The sequence below is a fragment of the Fonsecaea monophora genome, assembly GCF_001642475.1.
Source record: "Fonsecaea monophora strain CBS 269.37 chromosome Unknown Scaff82, whole genome shotgun sequence".
NCBI classification, from domain to species: domain Eukaryota; kingdom Fungi; phylum Ascomycota; class Eurotiomycetes; order Chaetothyriales; family Herpotrichiellaceae; genus Fonsecaea; species Fonsecaea monophora.
This window is the reverse complement of record NW_019174013.1, coordinates 29,161-47,557: the sequence shown is the minus strand read 5'-3', so window position 1 is coordinate 47,557 and position 18,397 is coordinate 29,161. Positions and strand designations below refer to the sequence as shown.

General features: G+C 52.6%; 8 protein-coding genes across 8 annotated transcripts; 5 read left to right on the top strand and 3 right to left on the bottom strand.

The window, feature by feature from the left end:
- Positions 1 to 3,378: 3,378 nt before the first annotated feature.
- On the bottom strand, positions 3,379 to 5,844 carry AYO21_08926 (hypothetical protein; the record flags this gene model as incomplete). The annotated part of the gene is made up of 1 exon (XM_022658866.1): positions 3,379 to 5,844. The coding sequence occupies one exon, from the start codon at positions 5,842 to 5,844 to the stop codon at positions 3,379 to 3,381; it is 2,466 nt and encodes an 821-aa protein (XP_022508805.1).
- Positions 5,845 to 6,164: 320 nt separating this feature from the next.
- Positions 6,165 to 7,670, top strand: AYO21_08925 (hypothetical protein; the record flags this gene model as incomplete). Its single annotated transcript, XM_022658865.1, has 1 exon — positions 6,165 to 7,670. The coding sequence occupies one exon, from the start codon at positions 6,165 to 6,167 to the stop codon at positions 7,668 to 7,670; it is 1,506 nt and encodes a 501-aa protein (XP_022508804.1).
- A 200-nt stretch (positions 7,671 to 7,870) lies between these two features.
- AYO21_08924 (hypothetical protein) lies at positions 7,871 to 8,809 on the top strand (the record flags this gene model as incomplete). Its single annotated transcript, XM_022658864.1, has 1 exon — positions 7,871 to 8,809. The coding sequence occupies one exon, from the start codon at positions 7,871 to 7,873 to the stop codon at positions 8,807 to 8,809; it is 939 nt and encodes a 312-aa protein (XP_022508803.1).
- A 516-nt stretch (positions 8,810 to 9,325) lies between these two features.
- On the top strand, positions 9,326 to 11,039 carry AYO21_08923 (hypothetical protein; the record flags this gene model as incomplete). Its single annotated transcript, XM_022658863.1, has 2 exons — positions 9,326 to 9,368; positions 9,469 to 11,039. 2 exons carry the CDS (start codon positions 9,326 to 9,328, stop codon positions 11,037 to 11,039), a joined length of 1,614 nt encoding a protein of 537 aa, XP_022508802.1.
- Positions 11,040 to 11,400: 361 nt separating this feature from the next.
- On the top strand, positions 11,401 to 12,537 carry AYO21_08922 (hypothetical protein; the record flags this gene model as incomplete). The annotated part of the gene is made up of 1 exon (XM_022658862.1): positions 11,401 to 12,537. The coding sequence occupies one exon, from the start codon at positions 11,401 to 11,403 to the stop codon at positions 12,535 to 12,537; it is 1,137 nt and encodes a 378-aa protein (XP_022508801.1).
- A 439-nt stretch (positions 12,538 to 12,976) lies between these two features.
- AYO21_08921 (V-type ATPase, G subunit) lies at positions 12,977 to 13,641 on the bottom strand (the record flags this gene model as incomplete). Its single annotated transcript, XM_022658861.1, has 4 exons — positions 12,977 to 13,150; positions 13,211 to 13,386; positions 13,456 to 13,489; positions 13,549 to 13,641. The coding sequence occupies 4 exons, from the start codon at positions 13,639 to 13,641 to the stop codon at positions 12,977 to 12,979; spliced, it is 477 nt and encodes a 158-aa protein (XP_022508800.1).
- A 316-nt stretch (positions 13,642 to 13,957) lies between these two features.
- AYO21_08920 (hypothetical protein) lies at positions 13,958 to 14,630 on the top strand (the record flags this gene model as incomplete). The annotated part of the gene is made up of 4 exons (XM_022658860.1): positions 13,958 to 14,053; positions 14,150 to 14,263; positions 14,321 to 14,379; positions 14,438 to 14,630. The coding sequence occupies 4 exons, from the start codon at positions 13,958 to 13,960 to the stop codon at positions 14,628 to 14,630; spliced, it is 462 nt and encodes a 153-aa protein (XP_022508799.1).
- A 524-nt stretch (positions 14,631 to 15,154) lies between these two features.
- AYO21_08919 (hypothetical protein) lies at positions 15,155 to 17,963 on the bottom strand (the record flags this gene model as incomplete). Its single annotated transcript, XM_022658859.1, has 2 exons — positions 15,155 to 17,868; positions 17,921 to 17,963. The coding sequence occupies 2 exons, from the start codon at positions 17,961 to 17,963 to the stop codon at positions 15,155 to 15,157; spliced, it is 2,757 nt and encodes a 918-aa protein (XP_022508798.1).
- Positions 17,964 to 18,397: the final 434 nt, after the last annotated feature.

The following is an 18,397-nucleotide window of genomic DNA, read 5'->3' as shown; positions in this document are numbered from 1 at the left end:
GAGGTAGAGCTGGATTCGTTGCACAGGAAGAGTGATTTACAGCCGGGTGACTGCAAAGATGAACGGCGAGCAGGGAAAGAGGCAGCTTCGAATCGACGAAGGGCTCATTGACTCGAACATTGAGGTGGAAAAAACTTCTAATGCATCACGGCCAAAAAGGTTCGCGGGAGCGTTTTGATGAATTGATTCCGTCATTTACCAAGGCTGCTCTTTCTCTTGTGAATTTCGTCCTGCAGCGAGCGATGACAAGAGGAGTCCCAATCGAGATTAAGATATGTGACTGATCATCTGGGGAATTTAACATTGGCCTCTGAATTTGAAGACAGACCACGTCGTCTGTGGTGTGTCCAATCCTACGTTTTGTCGCTATTACAACAATAATACTGATACCACCTTCCACATTCTTAATGCAGTGTAATGAAATGCTCTACTGAGGAATTTCGTCAATTTTCCATGATTTATAGCCGATATCTACCATTTCATGCACGATCCTGTTGAGAAGGTCCAGCCGGGGTATTCAACAGGGTGTGTATATACATGAGCCAACGCAGTTTCAAAGAAAAAGGTAGGTGCGCAGAAACTGGACCATGAGGACAATTTGTGTAGCTTCGCATAGCAGCTCTTAACATGGATGTCTCTTTCGTGCAGGGTTTCAAAGTGTATGATGTTGCGAAGAGTCAGCAGCGAAGACATGGACGAGATATATTGTATAGAGGCCCACAGTTCTTTACTCCGAAAAGCAGCATTCGCCAAAACGGTGGCACGCCATACACCAAAAAGAGCATTTCGTACCAAGCTCATAAGGATGGTCCTACTCTTAGATAGATGAGAGGCCCAGGTTCGAGTCTCGAGGTCTGCGTCAGGGAAGTACATGACCGAGGGAAAGCATCTGTTGCCGACAATCGAATGTGATAGCCAGCAAGTAAATGACAAGACAGCGATTTGGTTACCTCTACTAGCCTCTCATCTTGTTTGGTGGTTGGATGGATGTTTGCTCGTCGAAATCCCTTGGAGCGAGGTCGGAGTAGGACGGTACTATGTAAGGCCGAACGGAAGAATGGTTGATTGTCTTGCAATGACACGAAGCTTTCTCCCTGTTCAGTAAGTTGTGATTTCAAGAAGTGGAAAAGTGTCCTCGCTACGTGAACAAGAACCTGTTGACTCGATGGGACATGGTCCTTGGCCGAATCCTGTCTGTACTTGATGGGGCCCAATACAATCTGCAATAAAACCTGCTGGCTGGGGTCCAGGAGCATTGACATGCTTCACGAAGCCTGCTGCCCCTAGCGACTCGGTCTGTCTCACATTAGCTGACACTCGGTTGCATGGCAGCCACTTGGAGCATAAACCCGGACAGGTCACTTTACTAGAATATCCTCTTCTGTCATCCGAGACCTTCCTGCTTGATACCCTCCAACCATATCGGTCACAACAGCTGGGCTTCGTGTTGAATCATTTCTTTTGAACAAGTCGCAGGGTACGGTAGGCCTAGAAAGCGTGCAATAGGACGAATGGATCGATAGACCCGCCAGTCAGATTCGTGCCCGATCTCCCAGAATAACTCGATATTGACTAAGTCGCATGTTGGGGAAAATGAAATTGGCCCACTGAGGCTGTCCGTGACCTGTCTTGATGCAAGCTCAACTCAGCAAGTCTAGGTATGTCACCACCAGTCACCATGTGGATATACGAAAGAGCACCGCCTGCACACACTGCAGAGTTAGCCAAAGGTTGGCGGCCCTTCGGAGAGGCCACGACTGTGTTCCGAGGGCCGTTTCTCTTTGGTGCATTTGTAGTTAGGCTTCGTAGGAATTGTTTGATTTTACGTTAATTCGACTGCCAGATCAGGTTTGGACGGGAGGTGACCAATATCTTGCTAATCAGCCCAGTCTGAGATCGATGACGATCGAGATGGTCGGCACTTGTCGACTTCACTCAGGGGGACTCCACAAACCTGGCAGCCACCTGGGCCCTTGGGAAGATGCCCACCACGGGTAGAGGTGACGGGGATATCACCCAAGTAGACACTGGAGCCATCTCGTCACCGTCTTTTTAGGCCGATCGCCTCAAATGGCTTGCGTCTCGTTGGCCAGTTACAAAGACCAGAGACCCGGTCACCTCGTCTGCAGGGTATCTAGGCTGTGAGTTCGAAGGATGTCAACAATTGACGGTCGGTGGTTGGAGCGCAGTTACGGCGTGGTACATGGCTGCATCCGCGTGACCGATACCAACAGGGTAGTCCTGCCTCTCGTGATATGTAGCTTCATTCTGCTGCTAGAGTGTCTGAAAGCCTCGTGGATGATTTCCCGTTGTGGATGATGACTGGAAGCAGCCCCTTACCAGAGTTCGCCTGTTAACCCAGCCACCTGCGACGTGAGTCAGCCAAGACGAGACGAGGACGAAGACGCGATCCAAGTTGACATCGGAGGTAGAGACGGATTGAGTCGCCGATGTTGGGGACATGATTGCCGACAACACGCACTATGTTGCGGGTTAGGAAGATGGATCGGGGCTATCACAAGAGTCGAAACTGCGCTCCCTTAATATCATCACGCTTCTTGATAGCCATGCAAATCTCCTAGTGAGACGCGGAACATACCGATCGTTCTTGTACAGCAAATAATCCTAACAGGTTCGCAGTCATGGGGATCACAGACAATTCCGGATGTCCTATCAGCACCCTGGTCGATGTCCGCCTATCATATACCGTAGTATTGGATGTTTCAGACGAAGTGTCTATCGGTTTCGAGGTTGGAGGAAGAGAGAGGAAAGTATTGAGGAGGCTATTTCTGTTGTGTGTGTGAGTTGAAGAAACGCTGCTAGAGCTCTAAAGAACTAGGCTCTGAGGTGAGGTTGAGTGAGCTGAAGCCGCTTCAGTCGCTGACTCCGGCATCGCCCTGGAGGGGAAGATAGGTCTAGTGGAAAGACAGGCGTAAGTATCGCTCGCATTTCGCGAATTGTCTTTGCCGTAGCATCTGGCAGGGAATGTGAAGAGGTCGAAGTCGCTGTTCAAGGCTATTGCGCCGCAGTGAGTCGCGACTTGGGTAGTTCACCCTCCACGCCAACAGCAATGACGCCCAAGGCTTCAAGGCTTCATCGAATGCACCTCCTGTCGCACGAATCCAAGTCACTCGGCTTCCCCCGATAAGATACCAGAGTCAAGAAGAGGCGCTCTGGATGCAGCGAAAGTGAGGTTGCGGAACACTGCCGCCTCATAGAAGAGAAACGCCCATGAGGTTGTTCTACTCGTCAAGAATTTTCAGCAGATCGTATCCTTGATCCCATTCGTCGATCAGAAGGAGATTTCCAGGAGTACGAATTGAATGCGTTACTAGGGCTTATATAGATAATGTCACAGATTGAACCATTCACCCCTGGTCACTTGCCCAACACTTCTTTCTCTAGTTGCTGCAGAGCCGCTTCGTATCGCTTTTTGACCTCTACTCCCTCGACGCTCAAATGGAGTTTTGAAATCTTGGTTTGCCTCTTGATTGAAATACCATCAATGCCTGTTCTCGATGTTGCGTGCTTGACTTTACCCCCGATCTCGCGCCAAAACCAAGCTGCTTCTCTATGTTCAAGGAATGTCCATGCATGGCCAGCTCTCCCGGCTCGAGCAGTTCGGCCCACTCGATGCACATATGTCAAAGGACTGTTCGGCACATCATACGAGATGACATGCTCAAGACCCGGGACATCCAGCCCACGAGAGGCACGGTCTGTCGCGATCAAGATTGATATCTTTGACCTGCGGAATGAAGCCAAGGCCCGTCGTGATGAGGCAGATGAGGCAGTGCTGCGCGTCAGGGTAGAAATTCGGGGAGCCAAGAGAGGATCAATGATCTGTAACAATCGAGAGAGTCTGGTAGCTGATGCGGTCGACCGGGTAAAAATCAGTGCTCGGGCCACTGCTGGTGTCTTCTGGCTTTCTGGGTGCTTCTTTGAGCTGACATTGGTAGGTGTCAAGCCCGCGCGTGAGTCTGATTCAGTGTTCGAGTCCGAGTCCTGCTCATCTTCTGAAGATGTCAGATCTTCTGAGCTGGATTCTGATGTCGAAGTGGAGTCTGACTCGACGCCCGAATGTGATGAAGAAACCCCAGCGACATTGTCCGCATTCAGCAGCTTCTGAGGTGGTGCGATATGATTGTGTAGAAGTTCCAGGAGATACAATGGCTTCTCGGCAGCGTTAGTGACAGGAATCACGGTTTCCTCCAAGGTCTCGGGAAGATGGACAACTTCGCTGTCTTTCTGCACCAGCTCATCAATACGTTCAGGAGATCTAATGACTCCTGTCATCCTTGTCTTCTCTTGATTACCGCCCAGCACGATTAGTTTCGGGTTCCATAGCCCCAGAGCATTGAGCTTGGATAAGTCACGGGTCATGGTAGCGGAAAGCAAGATCTTGGTGACACTTCGTTTCGGTATTGGCATCCTCATGTGGCGTAGAATCTGGTCCCTCGTCAGAGTAGCCGCCCTCGACTCTAGAGCTGGCTTGACCACGGCAATCCATTCCTGGTAACTTTCGTTAAGTAATCTGTCTGCTTCATCCACAACCACCCACTTCACATCGTTGAGCGTGAAGCCCACAGTAGACTTGAGATGATCGACCAACCGACCGGGCGTCGTGATTAGTACATCCACTTTTGATCTATAGTGTGTGACATATCCCACCCACTCCATTGGGTCCACATCTCTGACAGTTTGGGCCAGCTTGGGTAGAGAAAAGTCGGTCCAGTCAATGGGTCTCTGTTGCCATCGCTCGTATTCCTCTGGATCGTAGATCTTGTCTTCCTTTATAAGCAGATCTTGCTCCTCGGTAAGAGACTTGCTTCCCACGGCGGTCGCAAATTTAAGAGAAGTCCCGGCTGCACAAGCATCGCACAGATCACGTACCTGCTTTACGAGCTCTCGTGTTGGGACAACAATAACCGCCCTGAGCTTGGTACCCGGGATATCCTTCAAGTCGGCCACAATGGGGAGGACATATGAGAGAGTTTTACCAGAGCCTGTAGCGGCCGAAACACAAAGATCGCCTGAATGATGATCAGGGCCATTAAGTAATAATGGCAATACCGATGCTTGTATTGGTAATGCATATCGCAGTCCTTGTCTTTTCAAATTTGCCGACAAGGGCTCTTGAACACCAAGTGACTCGAAAGTTGAGGTTAGATCCAAAGGGACGACTAATGGGTTCTCTTGCCAAGGTGGAAGGATCGAGTAGGTTGGCTTCTCTGAGGCTATGTCTATCTGCTCTGGTTGAGGGATGGGTTCAAGTCCATGGAGTTCTGTGGGCGGTTCATCTGGTGCATCGTTGATCTTTGTTTCTGTCTGATCGTGTTCTCTCGCCTTTTCATACTTTGTGAGCAGTGTGCTATGCTTCTGTGCATAGGCTGCAACATCTGCCTCTTCTTCATGGTGTTCGCGGGTCTTTCGTCGCTTCTCCTTCTTCTTGCTTCCTGACTTGTTATGTGCTTCTTGTATCACATCTTCCAGGTTGGAACTCTCGTGTTGCAGTCCATCCGAGACCTTGGGCTCATCTGTAACTGAAGTAGGCTGAAACTCTGAACCCTCAGTAACGCGATATTTGTCTAAGATTCGCTTCGCGGCCGCTGTTGGAGGGTCTTCGGCGACCACACCGGTTTTCTCTGAAGCGTTGAGGGGAGGCGTGTCATCTTGTTGATCTGACGGTTTGGAGGTTTTCAGCTTCTTACGCTTCTTCTCCTGCGTCGGGGCTTCTTGGTGTCTCTTGCGCTTCTCCCCGTTCGACAAAGGTTTCTCGGTGGTATCTGGGATGGTGGAAGTCCCTTTTGGAGAGGGCACATAGCGTGCATAGAAGCCAGACATGTGCTAAGAGAAGACGGGGGAAACCTCCTTTCCCGTGGTGTAGTCTCGAGCGTTGGATGAGAAAATTGGAGGTTCATGAATGTTGGTCGATGAAAGTTTGGAAATTTCGCCGGCAGAATTTCCTCACCGCCTTCGGGCTTGCGATGCCCCGAATTTCCCCTTTTTCCGCCTGCATCTTCGTGTTGGCCATGAGCAACATTGCGATATCCATACGCAAAACAAGACTCAAGGGTTAATGTCATTGATGGCTCCGATTTTTGAAAGTGGCTTGTCTTCCTCAGGGCTCCAGCAATATCGGATGAGACATACACTTGGTCACCATGCCTTACAACATCGCGATGGTCAGCGACTTCTTCTTCCCCCAACCGGGGGGTGTGGAAAGCCATATATATCAACTATCTTCTAAGCTGATCGATCGTGGCCATAAGGTCGTGGTGATCACACATGCATACAATGGCCGCACGGGGATTCATTACTTGACGAACGGACTGAAAGTCTACCACGTTCCCTTTCTGGTCATCTATCGAGAAACAACCATGCCTACGGTGTTCTCGTTCTTCCCCATTTTCCGCAACATCGTCATCAGGGAAGAGATCCAGATCGTTCATGGTCATGGAAGCCTGAGCAGCTTCTGTCATGAGGCTATTCTTCATGCTCGAACCATGGGCCTACGCACCGTTTTCACCGATCATTCCCTGTTCGGGTTTGCTGACGCTGCTTCCATCTTGACGAACAAGCTACTCAAGTTCGCCCTGAGTGATGTTGACCATGTCATCTGTGTCAGCCATACCTGCAAGGAAAACACCGTTCTTCGAGCGTCTCTTGACCCGTTGATGGTGTCAGTGATACCGAATGCCGTGGTTGCCGAAAACTTCCAACCCAAGACATACGTTTCCAAGTCCGACAACAATACCGGATATATGAGACCCAGGCCACTTCCGCAGCGCCTCGGTCCTGGAGACACAATTGTGATTGTGGTGATATCCCGACTCTTCTACAACAAAGGAACCGACCTTTTGATTGCTGCCATTCCAAGAATCCTTGCCGCACATCCTAATGTCCGTTTCATCATCGCCGGCTCAGGGCCCAAAGCCATCGATCTAGAACAGATGCTCGAAAGGCGAATGCTTCAAGACAAAGTCGAGTTGCTCGGCCCTGTGCGCCATGAAGAAGTCCGTGACGTGATGGTCAAGGGGCATATCTACTTACATCCAAGCCTGACTGAGGCGTTTGGGACTGTGATTGTGGAGGCCGCGAGTTGTGGGCTGTACGTGGTTTGTACCAGAGTCGGTGGGATACCTGAGGTGCTTCCAGCGCACATGACGACCTTTGCTAAGCCTGAAGAGGACGACCTGGTCGTGGCGACTGGTAAAGCTATAGCTGCCTTGCGCTCGGGCAAGGTGAAAACTGAACGCTTCCACGATCAGGTCAAGATGATGTATTCCTGGACCGATGTTGCCCAACGGACGGAACGAGTATATGATGGCATCACGGGCGCGATTACTGAACAAGAGTTCTACGGTCAACATGCAAATGCCCCTTGGAGTGCCTCCCGTGTCCGCGGTTACGCGCTGATCGACCGACTAAAACGATATTACGGATGTGGTATATGGGCTGGGAAGCTATTCTGCCTCTGCGTTGTCATCGACTATCTCATATTTCTGTTCCTGGAGATCTGGGCCCCGAGATCAAGAATCGATATTGCACGATCTTGGCCACGAAAGCCCTTCATCAATGATAAGAACAAGCCGGTGGAGAATGGTACATACCGTCGACGAGGCACAGATGTCATGGATCGACGAAATGGTAGCCTTGTCATGCGATGAAATGACACCGACATATTCAAGGAACGACCTCGGATCGGAAATGCCCCCGTGATTTGTGCCCCACTGGCGGAGGGCGATATTCGAAAACGGGAGAGCTTGCATTGGCGCGCCTCCCCAAGGAGCAGGAATAAATCAACTGTTGAGAGCGCATGGCACACTTGAAAACGTACTCAACCCACCAATAAGGAAATTCTTTCAACATGACTTGGCCAGCCTTGCCAAATCGCGCTGCTTACCTGGCGATCAAGAATGGAAAGCGTCGAAATGCCCTTTCTCTCGCAGTCCTGCGGGATTTACGAGATCAACTGCACGCATACAACAGATCACCTGTTGACGGCCGGGTGAGAATACTTCCTCCCTTCAAACCGGGAATACTGGAGGAGTTAGAGACGGCGGCAAAGGCCGAGAATTCTGAAGCTGCAGAAGAATATGGATGGCTCCTTGACATCGAACGCTGGCAAGAGCATCGACGGGGACTACCCAATGTTATTGTGCTACGCACTGAGGGTTCTGTCTTTTCATCAGGCCACGACCTGGGCGAGCTACGAAAACTGAGCCACGACGAAGTAAAGGAGACATTCGCCCTCTGCGCCGAAGTCATGTCCTTGATCAGGCGCTCTCCGGCCCCAGTGATTGGTGTTATCCAAGGCCTGGCGACAGCTGCAGGAGCCCAGTTGGCTCTGACAACGGATCTCCCGCTGGCGTGCGCTTCAACTCAATTTCGCCTGCCTGGAGCATCGTTAGGGTTGCCATGCACATCTCCGTCCACAGCCGTCTCGCGCAGACTGGGACATGCGTTTACCTACCGGATGCTGGCCCTGGCCGAGCCAGTTCGAGCCGATCAGCTCCCAGGAGGGGCAGTTGAGGTGTTTCCAGATGAGGCAGCCCTAGAGATGCGGGTTGCCCAAATAGTTAGTCAGTTATCCGAGAAGACGGCTGCACAGCCACAGGCGCTGGGCAAATGGGGATATTGGACGCAGTTGGGACTGTCTGGGGCATCCTCTACTTCCGGAGGAGATGGCTACGAAGATGCCGTGGCATGGACCGGCAGGCTCATGGCTCTTCATGCAAGATCTGCGGATGCCAGGGAAGGTATCAATGCCTTTTTTGAAAAGAGACCGCCCGTGTGGAAGCTCTAAGCCTCCACGATTCCTGCTTGTCCGCAGCAGTGTCTCCTGACATAGGATGATCTGATCGACCTAATGGGGTGGTCCCAGTCGATTTAAGTACGGACAGAAGAAGCCATCGCAACAGGGATCCATCTTGTGTGGTAAATGATTACCAACAGACCGAGGGTTCGAGACCTCGAGTCGAAGTTGCGATACTAGGTACCTAGATTAGTTAAACCCACACATTACACAGGTAGCGAGCTGGTATGAACCTAGCGAGACCTGCCCACCTTTTAGGAACCTTTTAGGAACCTTTTAGGGGCCGCAGGGCCGATTTCGAGATCCAATTGGGGCGCCATGCCCCCCCAATCACCCGCCCAGCGCCCACCCCGCTGTCAGATTGTCTCCCCTGTTTCTCCCGTTAGAATCAACCGAAGTGCCCCTCCTCCGCGATTATGGACAAAGTGAAGAAAAAAAAGTTCATTCATACGGATTTATCATCGCCCCTAGGACAATGCCAGAATCCTCAAGGGGACGAGATTTTCAATGGCTCATGGCGAGCCTCAAAAGGTTGACACCGTCATTGTTGGTAAGTGCTGCTCACTCCATGACCGATGCTCATATCTCTCGTCACCAAAGGTAGATAGAGGGAAACTAGACTGACTCTGTACCTCTTGCGCCCTCTATAGGAAACGGCCCCTCCTCTCTGATTCTCTCGTACATCCTCCATGGACACATCCCATACTACGATGAATCTAGCCCGCATCCGGATGCCATCCTCCACGAGAAACTGCTCCGGCTGGGCCATGATCTCCTCGATATCGACTTCGACCACCTGACGGAGCATTTCGCTGGTTCGCGGTTCTCCTACTCAACGCAAGCCCTGCCGGTGAATGTATTATTGGACACATTAGTGAGACCTCTGGGAGAAACCGATGACGCGGAGAAAAAGACGTGCATTCGATGGGCCTACGAGCCTTCGCGAGCGGTTGCTCATATGGTTATTGGACAAACCCACAGTACAGGCGGGCAATGGGTAGAGAATCCTGTCCACGCAAGTTGGGATATTGGAACTCTTAGTTATGCGGGAATGATTTCGCTTCCCGGCTACGGCTTTGATGAACACTACCAAAGACGAAATGGTCGGCCAATGCCCGTCTATACCAGGCCATCCCGCCATGCTGTGGCCGACTATCTTGCCGAATATCCCTTCCATGTGGGCATCGCCGACTCAATCCATAATGGAGAGCAAGTCCGGGGGATTTCTCGTCGGGGCCATGGTTTCTATATCGCGTCGCATAATGTTCTGTGCAAGAATCTCGTCCTCGCGTCGGGAATTTTCAGCGAGCTCATCCAACCACGACCGCTACTCCGTCCTCTTGTCGAACTTCGTGCCAAACAGATGGGGCCGTCTACAAACCCACTTCTTGTCATTGGCTCCGGCTTCAGTGCTGCCGATGTGATTATCTCGAGCCCACCAAGCCAAAAAATTATTCACATTTACAAATGGGCTCCGTCGACGTCACCCTCTCCGTTACGTGCTTGCCACCAGCAAGCTTATCCCGAATATGCAGGCGTGTACCGGCGGATGAAACTTGCCGCGAACCCTTCTGCAAAGCCCAAGGACAAACGCCCGAGATATCGTCGAATCATATCTGACTTCGATTTGAGTCGCGATTGGAATGCGACCTACGAAGGGTTGCCGAACACTGAAGTCGTTGATGTCCAGGTCTCTGACGACGGACTAGCAGCTACAGTCACTTTTCAGAACGCCAGCACGAAGGAATTACCATTTCAGCGCCAAGTGAGTGGTTTGGAGTATGTGGTTGGAAGACGGGGCTCGTTGGAGTATCTCGCACCATCCCTTCTGCAGGAAGTGATACCTAAAGAAGCCGAATCGCTACGTGGTGCTGGTATGATATCAGCACAGACACTGCGCGAAAAGGCGAACGAAGATCTCGAGGTTGCGCCACATGTTTTCATTATCGGTAGTCTGACTGGTGATTCTCTGATTCGCTTTGCATATGGCGGATGTGCCTACGCTGCGGGAAAGATAATGCGCGGGAGTCAAGATGGCGAGACTAGAGATCAGTCGAGCAAGCTAACGAGCAACGGGTCGGTCAAGGTTTGTTTAGGCCAGTACCAAACCCCGGCGTCCTCACCAAAGATTCCTGCTATGAGCGGTCTGGATGGACATGAGTCGAGCCCTGTGAGTTTAGCGGAAAGGGCTAATATGTCGCTGGATAGACGCAAAGAATGATAGAGCTTTTGGTAAGACAGATGCGCGGGTGATAGCTGTAATCCAGGTCTGGCGTATTAGATACCACTTCAGTGTACATACGATATTGAAGATGGGGCTACGTCAATTCATCCTCTGAAGGTTGTCACGTCTTGAGAGCCTCAGGCATGAGGCCGAATGAAGTGGCGAAAAAGCCAATCGGCCAGACTTCGGAAAGCAGCTCCGAAGCTAATGATGTCGTTGAAACATGGATTTCGACATGGAGTCGATGGCAAGTGGACAGCTTTTCCCAAATTTTGACAGAAAGTCAACAGCCAATGGAATCCACTTCACCATCCATCGCACCAAGGGATCAGAGTGGCTTCTTTGAGGAGACGGTAGCATGTCATGGAGGGTCTCACGCCTTCATGCTGGAGTCCCCATAAGGAGGAGGCGACCACGCGTCTCAGAGATCTTGCTGACCCTTCGTGAGCATGTCCGAGTTCGACACGAATCGACATCTACCAAAGGATCACTATCCACCGATGGTCTTAATACCATCACCACCCATGGGCAAACCGGCGACCAACAGAGCAAGAACATTCCATCCTACGACCCGGACAGTTCCAGCTCGCTCGCAGACACTGGCCGCCTCATCGTCAGCGACTACGCCTGCCTCCGCGCCCACTACATGACGCCTAAGTATCCGATCGTGCTGGCCCACGGGCTGATGGGGTTCGACGAACTGCGGCTCGCGGGGGATCTGCTACCCGGGATCAGTTACTGGCGCGGGATCAAGGAGGCGTTTCAGGCGCGCGGGGTGCAGTGCATCACGACGACGGTGCCGAGGACGGCGTCGATCGCCGAGCGCGCCGAGGTGCTCATGGATCAGATCGCGAATAGACTTCCTGCGGCGGCAACTGGGGGACAGGGCGAGGATGGAAACGATGGTGGGAGGGAAGTGAACATCATCGCGCACAGCATGGGCGGGCTGGACGCGCGGTACATGATCTCGCGGCTGTGTCCTCCACCATCACTCTTCCGCGTGCGGTCCCTGACCACCGTCGCCACACCGCACCGGGGCAGTTCGACCGCCGACATGCTGATCCGGGACATCGGGCCGGACCTGCTCCCGCGGCTGTACCAGCTCCTGGGCCGCATGAACATCGACTCGGGCGCCTTCGCGCAGCTGACCACCCGCTACGTGACTGAGCACTTCAACCCGCGCACCCCCAACGACCCGTCGGTCAAGTACCTGTCGTACGGGGCCAGCGCGACGCCGCACCTACTGTCCGTGTTCCGCCTGTCCCACGACCTAATGGACGTGCTCGAGGGCCCCAACGACGGCCTCGTCAGCGTCAGGAGCGCAAAGTGGGGCGAGTACAAGGGCACTCTGGCCGGCGTCACGCACCTGGACCTGATCAACTGGACGAACCGCCTCAAGAAGATGGCCAGCCGCGTCGGCCTGGTCGAGGAGAAATTCAACGCTGTGGCCTTTTATCTCGCCGTGGCCGAGGAGCTGGCTAAACAAGGGCTCTAATGGGAATAGAAGTCATACACTGTATGGGAGGACTGAATGGGACATGTGTATTTCTAGGCTGGGTTTGGGACAGGAGACCGGACTTTATGTGCTTATAATGATAAGGCGTGCATATCGACCCAAGGTGCGGCTGGAGAGAGGGAGCAACAATGCGACAATCCTCCCCTTCTCCAAAGTGTCTTGCAGTGAGACTGCCATTGGAACCATATAGTAGAGCCGCATTGACCTACGTCCTCCCTGGAATTACCATAGAAATCTCTAGAACGAATTCAGTCAATATGGTTTATAGCATGCCCTTCCGAGCAATGTCTATGTTTGTAGAGGATTCGACTCCAATACGCCAGCCCCATTGTGTAATTGCCCGCCCTTCCCCTAGAACAACCACACTCTCCGTCTTGTCTGACATCGAACGCTGCACTATCTCCCATGGTCCCGTATCTTAGTCTTCCCGCGAGATCTTATCCGGCACTTCAGGATGAGGAGACATGACGGTTTTGATTAGGTCTTCGATGACTTTGGCGCCTGCCTTCTTGCCCGCCTGGTCGATCTCCTTCACTTTGGCCTCTGCGTCCTTGCTGGCATCGTCTTCGGCCTTCTTGTTCCCGCTTGATTGCTGTGCATAAAATTGATAAGCTTCGCAGGCCTGGCTCCGGGGTTATCGTAGAATGCGCACCTCGGCCTCAAACTTCTTGAACTCTTCCTCCTTCTTCTTCCTATATTCCTCGATCTCCTTCTGAGCTTCCGTTTTGGCGTCCTTTACCCTCTTTGTCCGATCTGGCGAAGAAAAGGGGCGCGTTAGACTGATCCGATATACGCTAGACAGCGGAGAGCTGTCAAAGCTTACATTCTCTGGCTACAGTGTAGGATTGCGTTAGTAAGGAATCTCGCTCGTCACGGAACAGAACGTAGGATACATACCTTTCTGGACAATCTTCTGAGCCTCTTTCTCTGCCTGCCCAAATATTTTAGCACCTCTTGCGTTTTCCCCCCCGAACCTCACTCTTGACTTACGTCCAGCAGGGTTTGGATGCCCGCCGAGTTTTGGGCAGACTGGATCGGCATTAGCATAAACGTAACGCCGTTGGAGGGACAGATACGAACCATCTTGCTATTGACGAATTCGAACAAGTGGTGTGAAGAAGAGGAGTAGAAGAGGCTACGAGGAACAAGCAGGAAGAGCTCAAGGAAAGGAGGATTGCGCAGAGAAAGTTGTGTTTGAGCTGGTGGTGTACCTGTCAAGCCTGTTTAGTTAGTGTTCGTATCCTAGCGATGATGCGCCTGCCCGCCGAGCTCTCTCTCCCTCTCGAAGCTGTGGAGCTTCGTTGTTCTCCAACTCCCGCCCGCTTAAACATTTATTTTTCCCCTTCAATTGCTTTTCTTCACCAGCAAACATCGTTTTTGGAAGGGTCAATCAATCACCATGTCTACAGCCTCGAAGATTACCCTCCTCAGCACTATTCTGGGTACCGCCGGCATAGTCGCCTTTGTCCACTGGGCCCAGACCGCCGAACAAGCTGTATGTACACATGTCCTCGATCCCTGATCCGTCATCTGATACAGCTGTTGCGCACGTGTGGATCCTCGACACTGACTCCTATTCTTTCTTTCACAGGCCATGCATGCCGGTGTCGTTCGAGATATGGAACAACAGCGCATAAAGAGAGAGAGACAGGCCGACTTTGACATGCAGAGACAGCTGGAGGAGGAATATAAGAAAGTGCAGACTGTGCATGACAGTACCAGTGGTGCCTGACAGGATGACTCTACTCGACTTCCTTGAAAGGACCTCCGACGCAGGTTCGAATGGCCATCTTCGAGTATAAAGACTTCCGAATACGCTGAGTGAGCGAGGGAGCCCGAAGCTGCCGCGGCCGTACCGCACTCTCGTGGCACTGGTCAGTGACGACATCCGGGACAACTCCAATTTGAAGGAGGAATCGCGGAAGAGACCACCACCTACGGTCGTGTACGGCCGCAAAGCCGTTTCCTTCCTACAGGGTACAGTGCTCTATAAGCCACATTCTGAGCATGGCAGTGGCTCCGGGTCACGTTTTTCCGGGTATGAGAAAGGAGGTGGAGTGATGCGCTTATGAGCAGGAAGCACTTCGCTTCCGCCGCCAGAGAGATACAACCATACAGGCCCGGAGATTCTGTTGACACACGGAAATAGGGCCAGCCTTGGATCGAACCTCGATACCACAAGGCCAGAGGACTCAGACGGTGCTGAGGCAGCAGCAATCTCGACGGTGTCCTTTGTACGATTACGTATGTTCGCTGAGCGTGGGCCACAGTTGGAGAGCAGAAAACTGCTTGTATATTATCGCGACGAAGCGGCCGGAGTTAGTTATTGAAGCGGATTCATCTCCACTCCCTTCTATCAAGGTCACACAAATCCATATTGAATATATGAATGAATACCATTCATGGTATACTGCGCGCTTCCAGAGATCAGTCCAGATACTCTTTACACTAGAGGAGCCTCTCTGGAGAAGAAAATAATGCCGGATAGATCTCGTCGTTTAATCCCCGTTTTATTGTTTCATGTATGATACAACCCATAATAGACACCATGTGTCTCGGACATCCCAAACATCTCAAAACATAATCACTCACTCACTCAATGCCCGATCCCGCCGGCAACCCAGTTATTCCAGTCCAGATCCCCGGGGGGCGGGAACATACCTCGATCCTGGCCGCCGTTGTTCGCGTGGGCTTGTTGCTGCTGCTGTGGCGGGTGCTGAGGAGCGGCTGCCTGGGCGAAACCCTGGTTCTGGTTCTGAGCTTGAGCTTGAGCCCGAGCTTGGGCTTGACGCCTTTCTTCCTCCAGAACCCTCTGGCGGGCCTGGCGGGCGTAGACGAGAAGGGCTAGGGCGCCGGCGAGGGCGATGATGATGAGGCTCTCGACGAGGCCGTCGTCGATCTCGTCCCACTCGTCGGCGCCGTAGACGTCGCCTTCGACCCGGCCTGGGCCTCCTCCGCCCTGCTGGCCGTGGCCGTGGCCGTGTGTGGCTCGATCGGCGTATTCGGTGTTACCGTCACCAGCCACCCCTGGGTCGGCGTAGCCCAAGAGCTCGTCGTCTCCATCGCGCTCCCTCGCGAGAGCTTCTGCCTCGCGCGCGTCCATCTCTTCCGCCGCATCCAGGAATCGGTTCACCCACTCGATCCACGTCTTGGGCCGCCGCTGTTCCTCTTCCGCCTCGTCGTCTTTGATCCCGTTGACCTTTCCACCACTCACACCATTCCACCAGCTTCGGAGCCTTAGTTTTGCCAAAGCCAACGTCACGGGCAGATAGGCCTCTTTGTTCATCTCCAGCGCGAGGTCGTAGTAACGCTTGGCCATGTGGAAGTCCTGCGAGACGCTGCCGATGCCATTTTCGTGCATCCAACCCAGATTCCACAGGGCCTGGGCCGAGTGATGTGTTTCCGCAGCCGTGGTATAGCACGTTGTTGCTTTTTCCAGGTTGGTTTTCGCTTCGCCGTTGTCTTCGGTCGGGAAAAGCGTGAGTGCTGCGTTGGTGGGTGATGACAGGGAGAGGTAATAGTCGCCCATCTTAATCAAGGAGTCAACGTTGGCTTGTTTGGCAGAGCGGGTAAAGTATGCCAGAGCCAGGTATGGATCGTTGAGCAGTTTGCTCTTTTTCGCGCCGGATTTGGTCGTCGAGAGAAGAGGAATATTGAGATCGGGTAGCGATATCACCGATGTCTTGTGGTCGAGCAAGTACGCCACGTTGGCTTGTGCATTCTCGTACCCTTGCTCAGCAGCCATCATCGAAGCAATATACGCTCTTTCAAAGTCACCTCTTTCGTAAGCCGAGTTGGCTTCAACAAAGGAGGAATGCAAGACTTCTGCCCTTTCAGCAACCACCTTGTAGTAGGCAGCTGCCAGGCCGCAATTGCGCTCACGGCCGACTCCTTGGTTTGTGAGTTCGGCCAGATAGTAAAATGACTCCATGACTCCCGCTCCGGCTGCGAGTTCAAAATATCGTCCGGCGGTCTCGATGTCCCCCTGGTCCAGGAAGAGCACTCCCAGCGCCGATTGAGCCAGAGGGAGAGACTGTTCTGCGGCAGCCTTCAGATATGAGCCAGCACGTAGCCCATCCTGCGGCACGCCGAGACCATCGCGATACATCAAGCCCATGTGATATTGAGCAAAGGAATCACTGAGGGCAACACCTCTCTTGAACCATATTTGAGCCTTTTCAAAGTTTTGTTCCATGCCCTCGCCACGGAGGAACATGCGTCCAAGATAGGCTGCCGCTTTTCCCGCCACACGTTCGATGCCCTTTGGTGCCTTTGCGGACACTTTGCCGTCTTTTGTCCAGTAGACCCGTGCGACTTTCATAAATTGTCGTTGTGCTTTGCGGAAGTTGCGCTTGTAACCCCGAGGGGCTTCGTAGTAGTGTTTGCCCAGTGTGATGATTGCGTTGAAGTCGCCTTGTCGCTCTTTTGTGTCGAGGTAATCGAGGACATAGTCAATATGCGCTGCGGTGACGCCATCTCGAGGAGCGTTGGGGCCCGAAGAGCTGACACTTGCACCTTCGCCGTAGATGCCTCCATCAACCTCGATCCAGCGGTAGGAGTTGCGGACAAATGAGTATCCCCCAGGAGGACCTGAATGCCAATATGATATAGCCTTGTCCGCTACTCTCTTGTAGTAGGAGACGGCCTTGTCGCAGTTTCTGGAACATCCAACACCGGCATGGTATCTGTAAGCCAGCGTCATTTCGGACTTGATGTTCCCTTGCTCCGCGGCAAACGTGTGATATAACAGCGCCTTTGCCTGGTCTCTTTCCAGGCCGCCAACTCCCGTCCCGTACATCAGTCCCAACATATATTGTGCTGTGGAATTGCCGTCCAAATCAGCCAGACGACGGTACCAATATTTGGCTCTTTCAAAGTCGCGCGGGTGGGAGAAGTTGCCGTAGAAATTCATCTCAGCGAGCAGGAAGATGGCGTCTGGGTCGTCAAAGGAGGCCGCCGTGGCGAGGGAATCCACTCCCTTCTTCAGGTCCCCTTTGATCTTAGGGCCATTGTTGTCGTCCCGTGTCGGAGTATTCATGAACAGCGCACGGAAGATGATTCTCGTGTAATGCCATACCGTTCCCAGGAGGCCAGAAGGTTGTGCCGGAGCCACGCTGTCTTTCCATGTCGGCTCAAAGTCCCGCAACACCGACCATATCTCGTGAACAATGTCATTTCCACCCTGCGCCCAGTAGTTGTGCTTCTCCTGCTCGCTGCGCGGAGACTCAAGCTCCGAGTCCAGCGATTCGGCTCTCACCGCAGTCGAGGTTCGGTATGAGGGGACGAGAATAGAAAGGGCGATGGATAAATCTGGACACGATACTTAGACCCAGGACCAGGCTTTAGAATGGGTGCAACTTACAAAGGAGGATCGTGAAGATCCCATCGAATCTCCGGGCCAGCATGGCTGTTTGTAGGCGAGCGTTACCGATGACACATTATGAGACCGCAGGGCAACTGCAAGCGGTAACCTCGACAGAAGAATTGCGACTACCTCCTTAGGGAAAACGAATCAACCGGAGAGTCGAAAATGATCGCGTGAAGAAGCCAGACTGTCGCGATGCATTTGGAGACGCAGTGCGCGATGACGCCGACTGCAGCCTTGCAGCCTTAAGTAAGCCTCACTAGTCCTGTTGGCAAGGCTGGCTCCCTTGCCTCCCAAGCTTATGTTCCACAGTTAAGAATACCAGTGTACATATCATATGTATTATCATTGTCTTTACAGCGCGTGCGGTGATTCGACCTGAATCATGTTGCAACAAGCGACTATATCTTATGATTACTCATGGCTTTGCACCATACCGAAGAGGTCGCAACCCTCCAGCACCAGGTTTTCGCT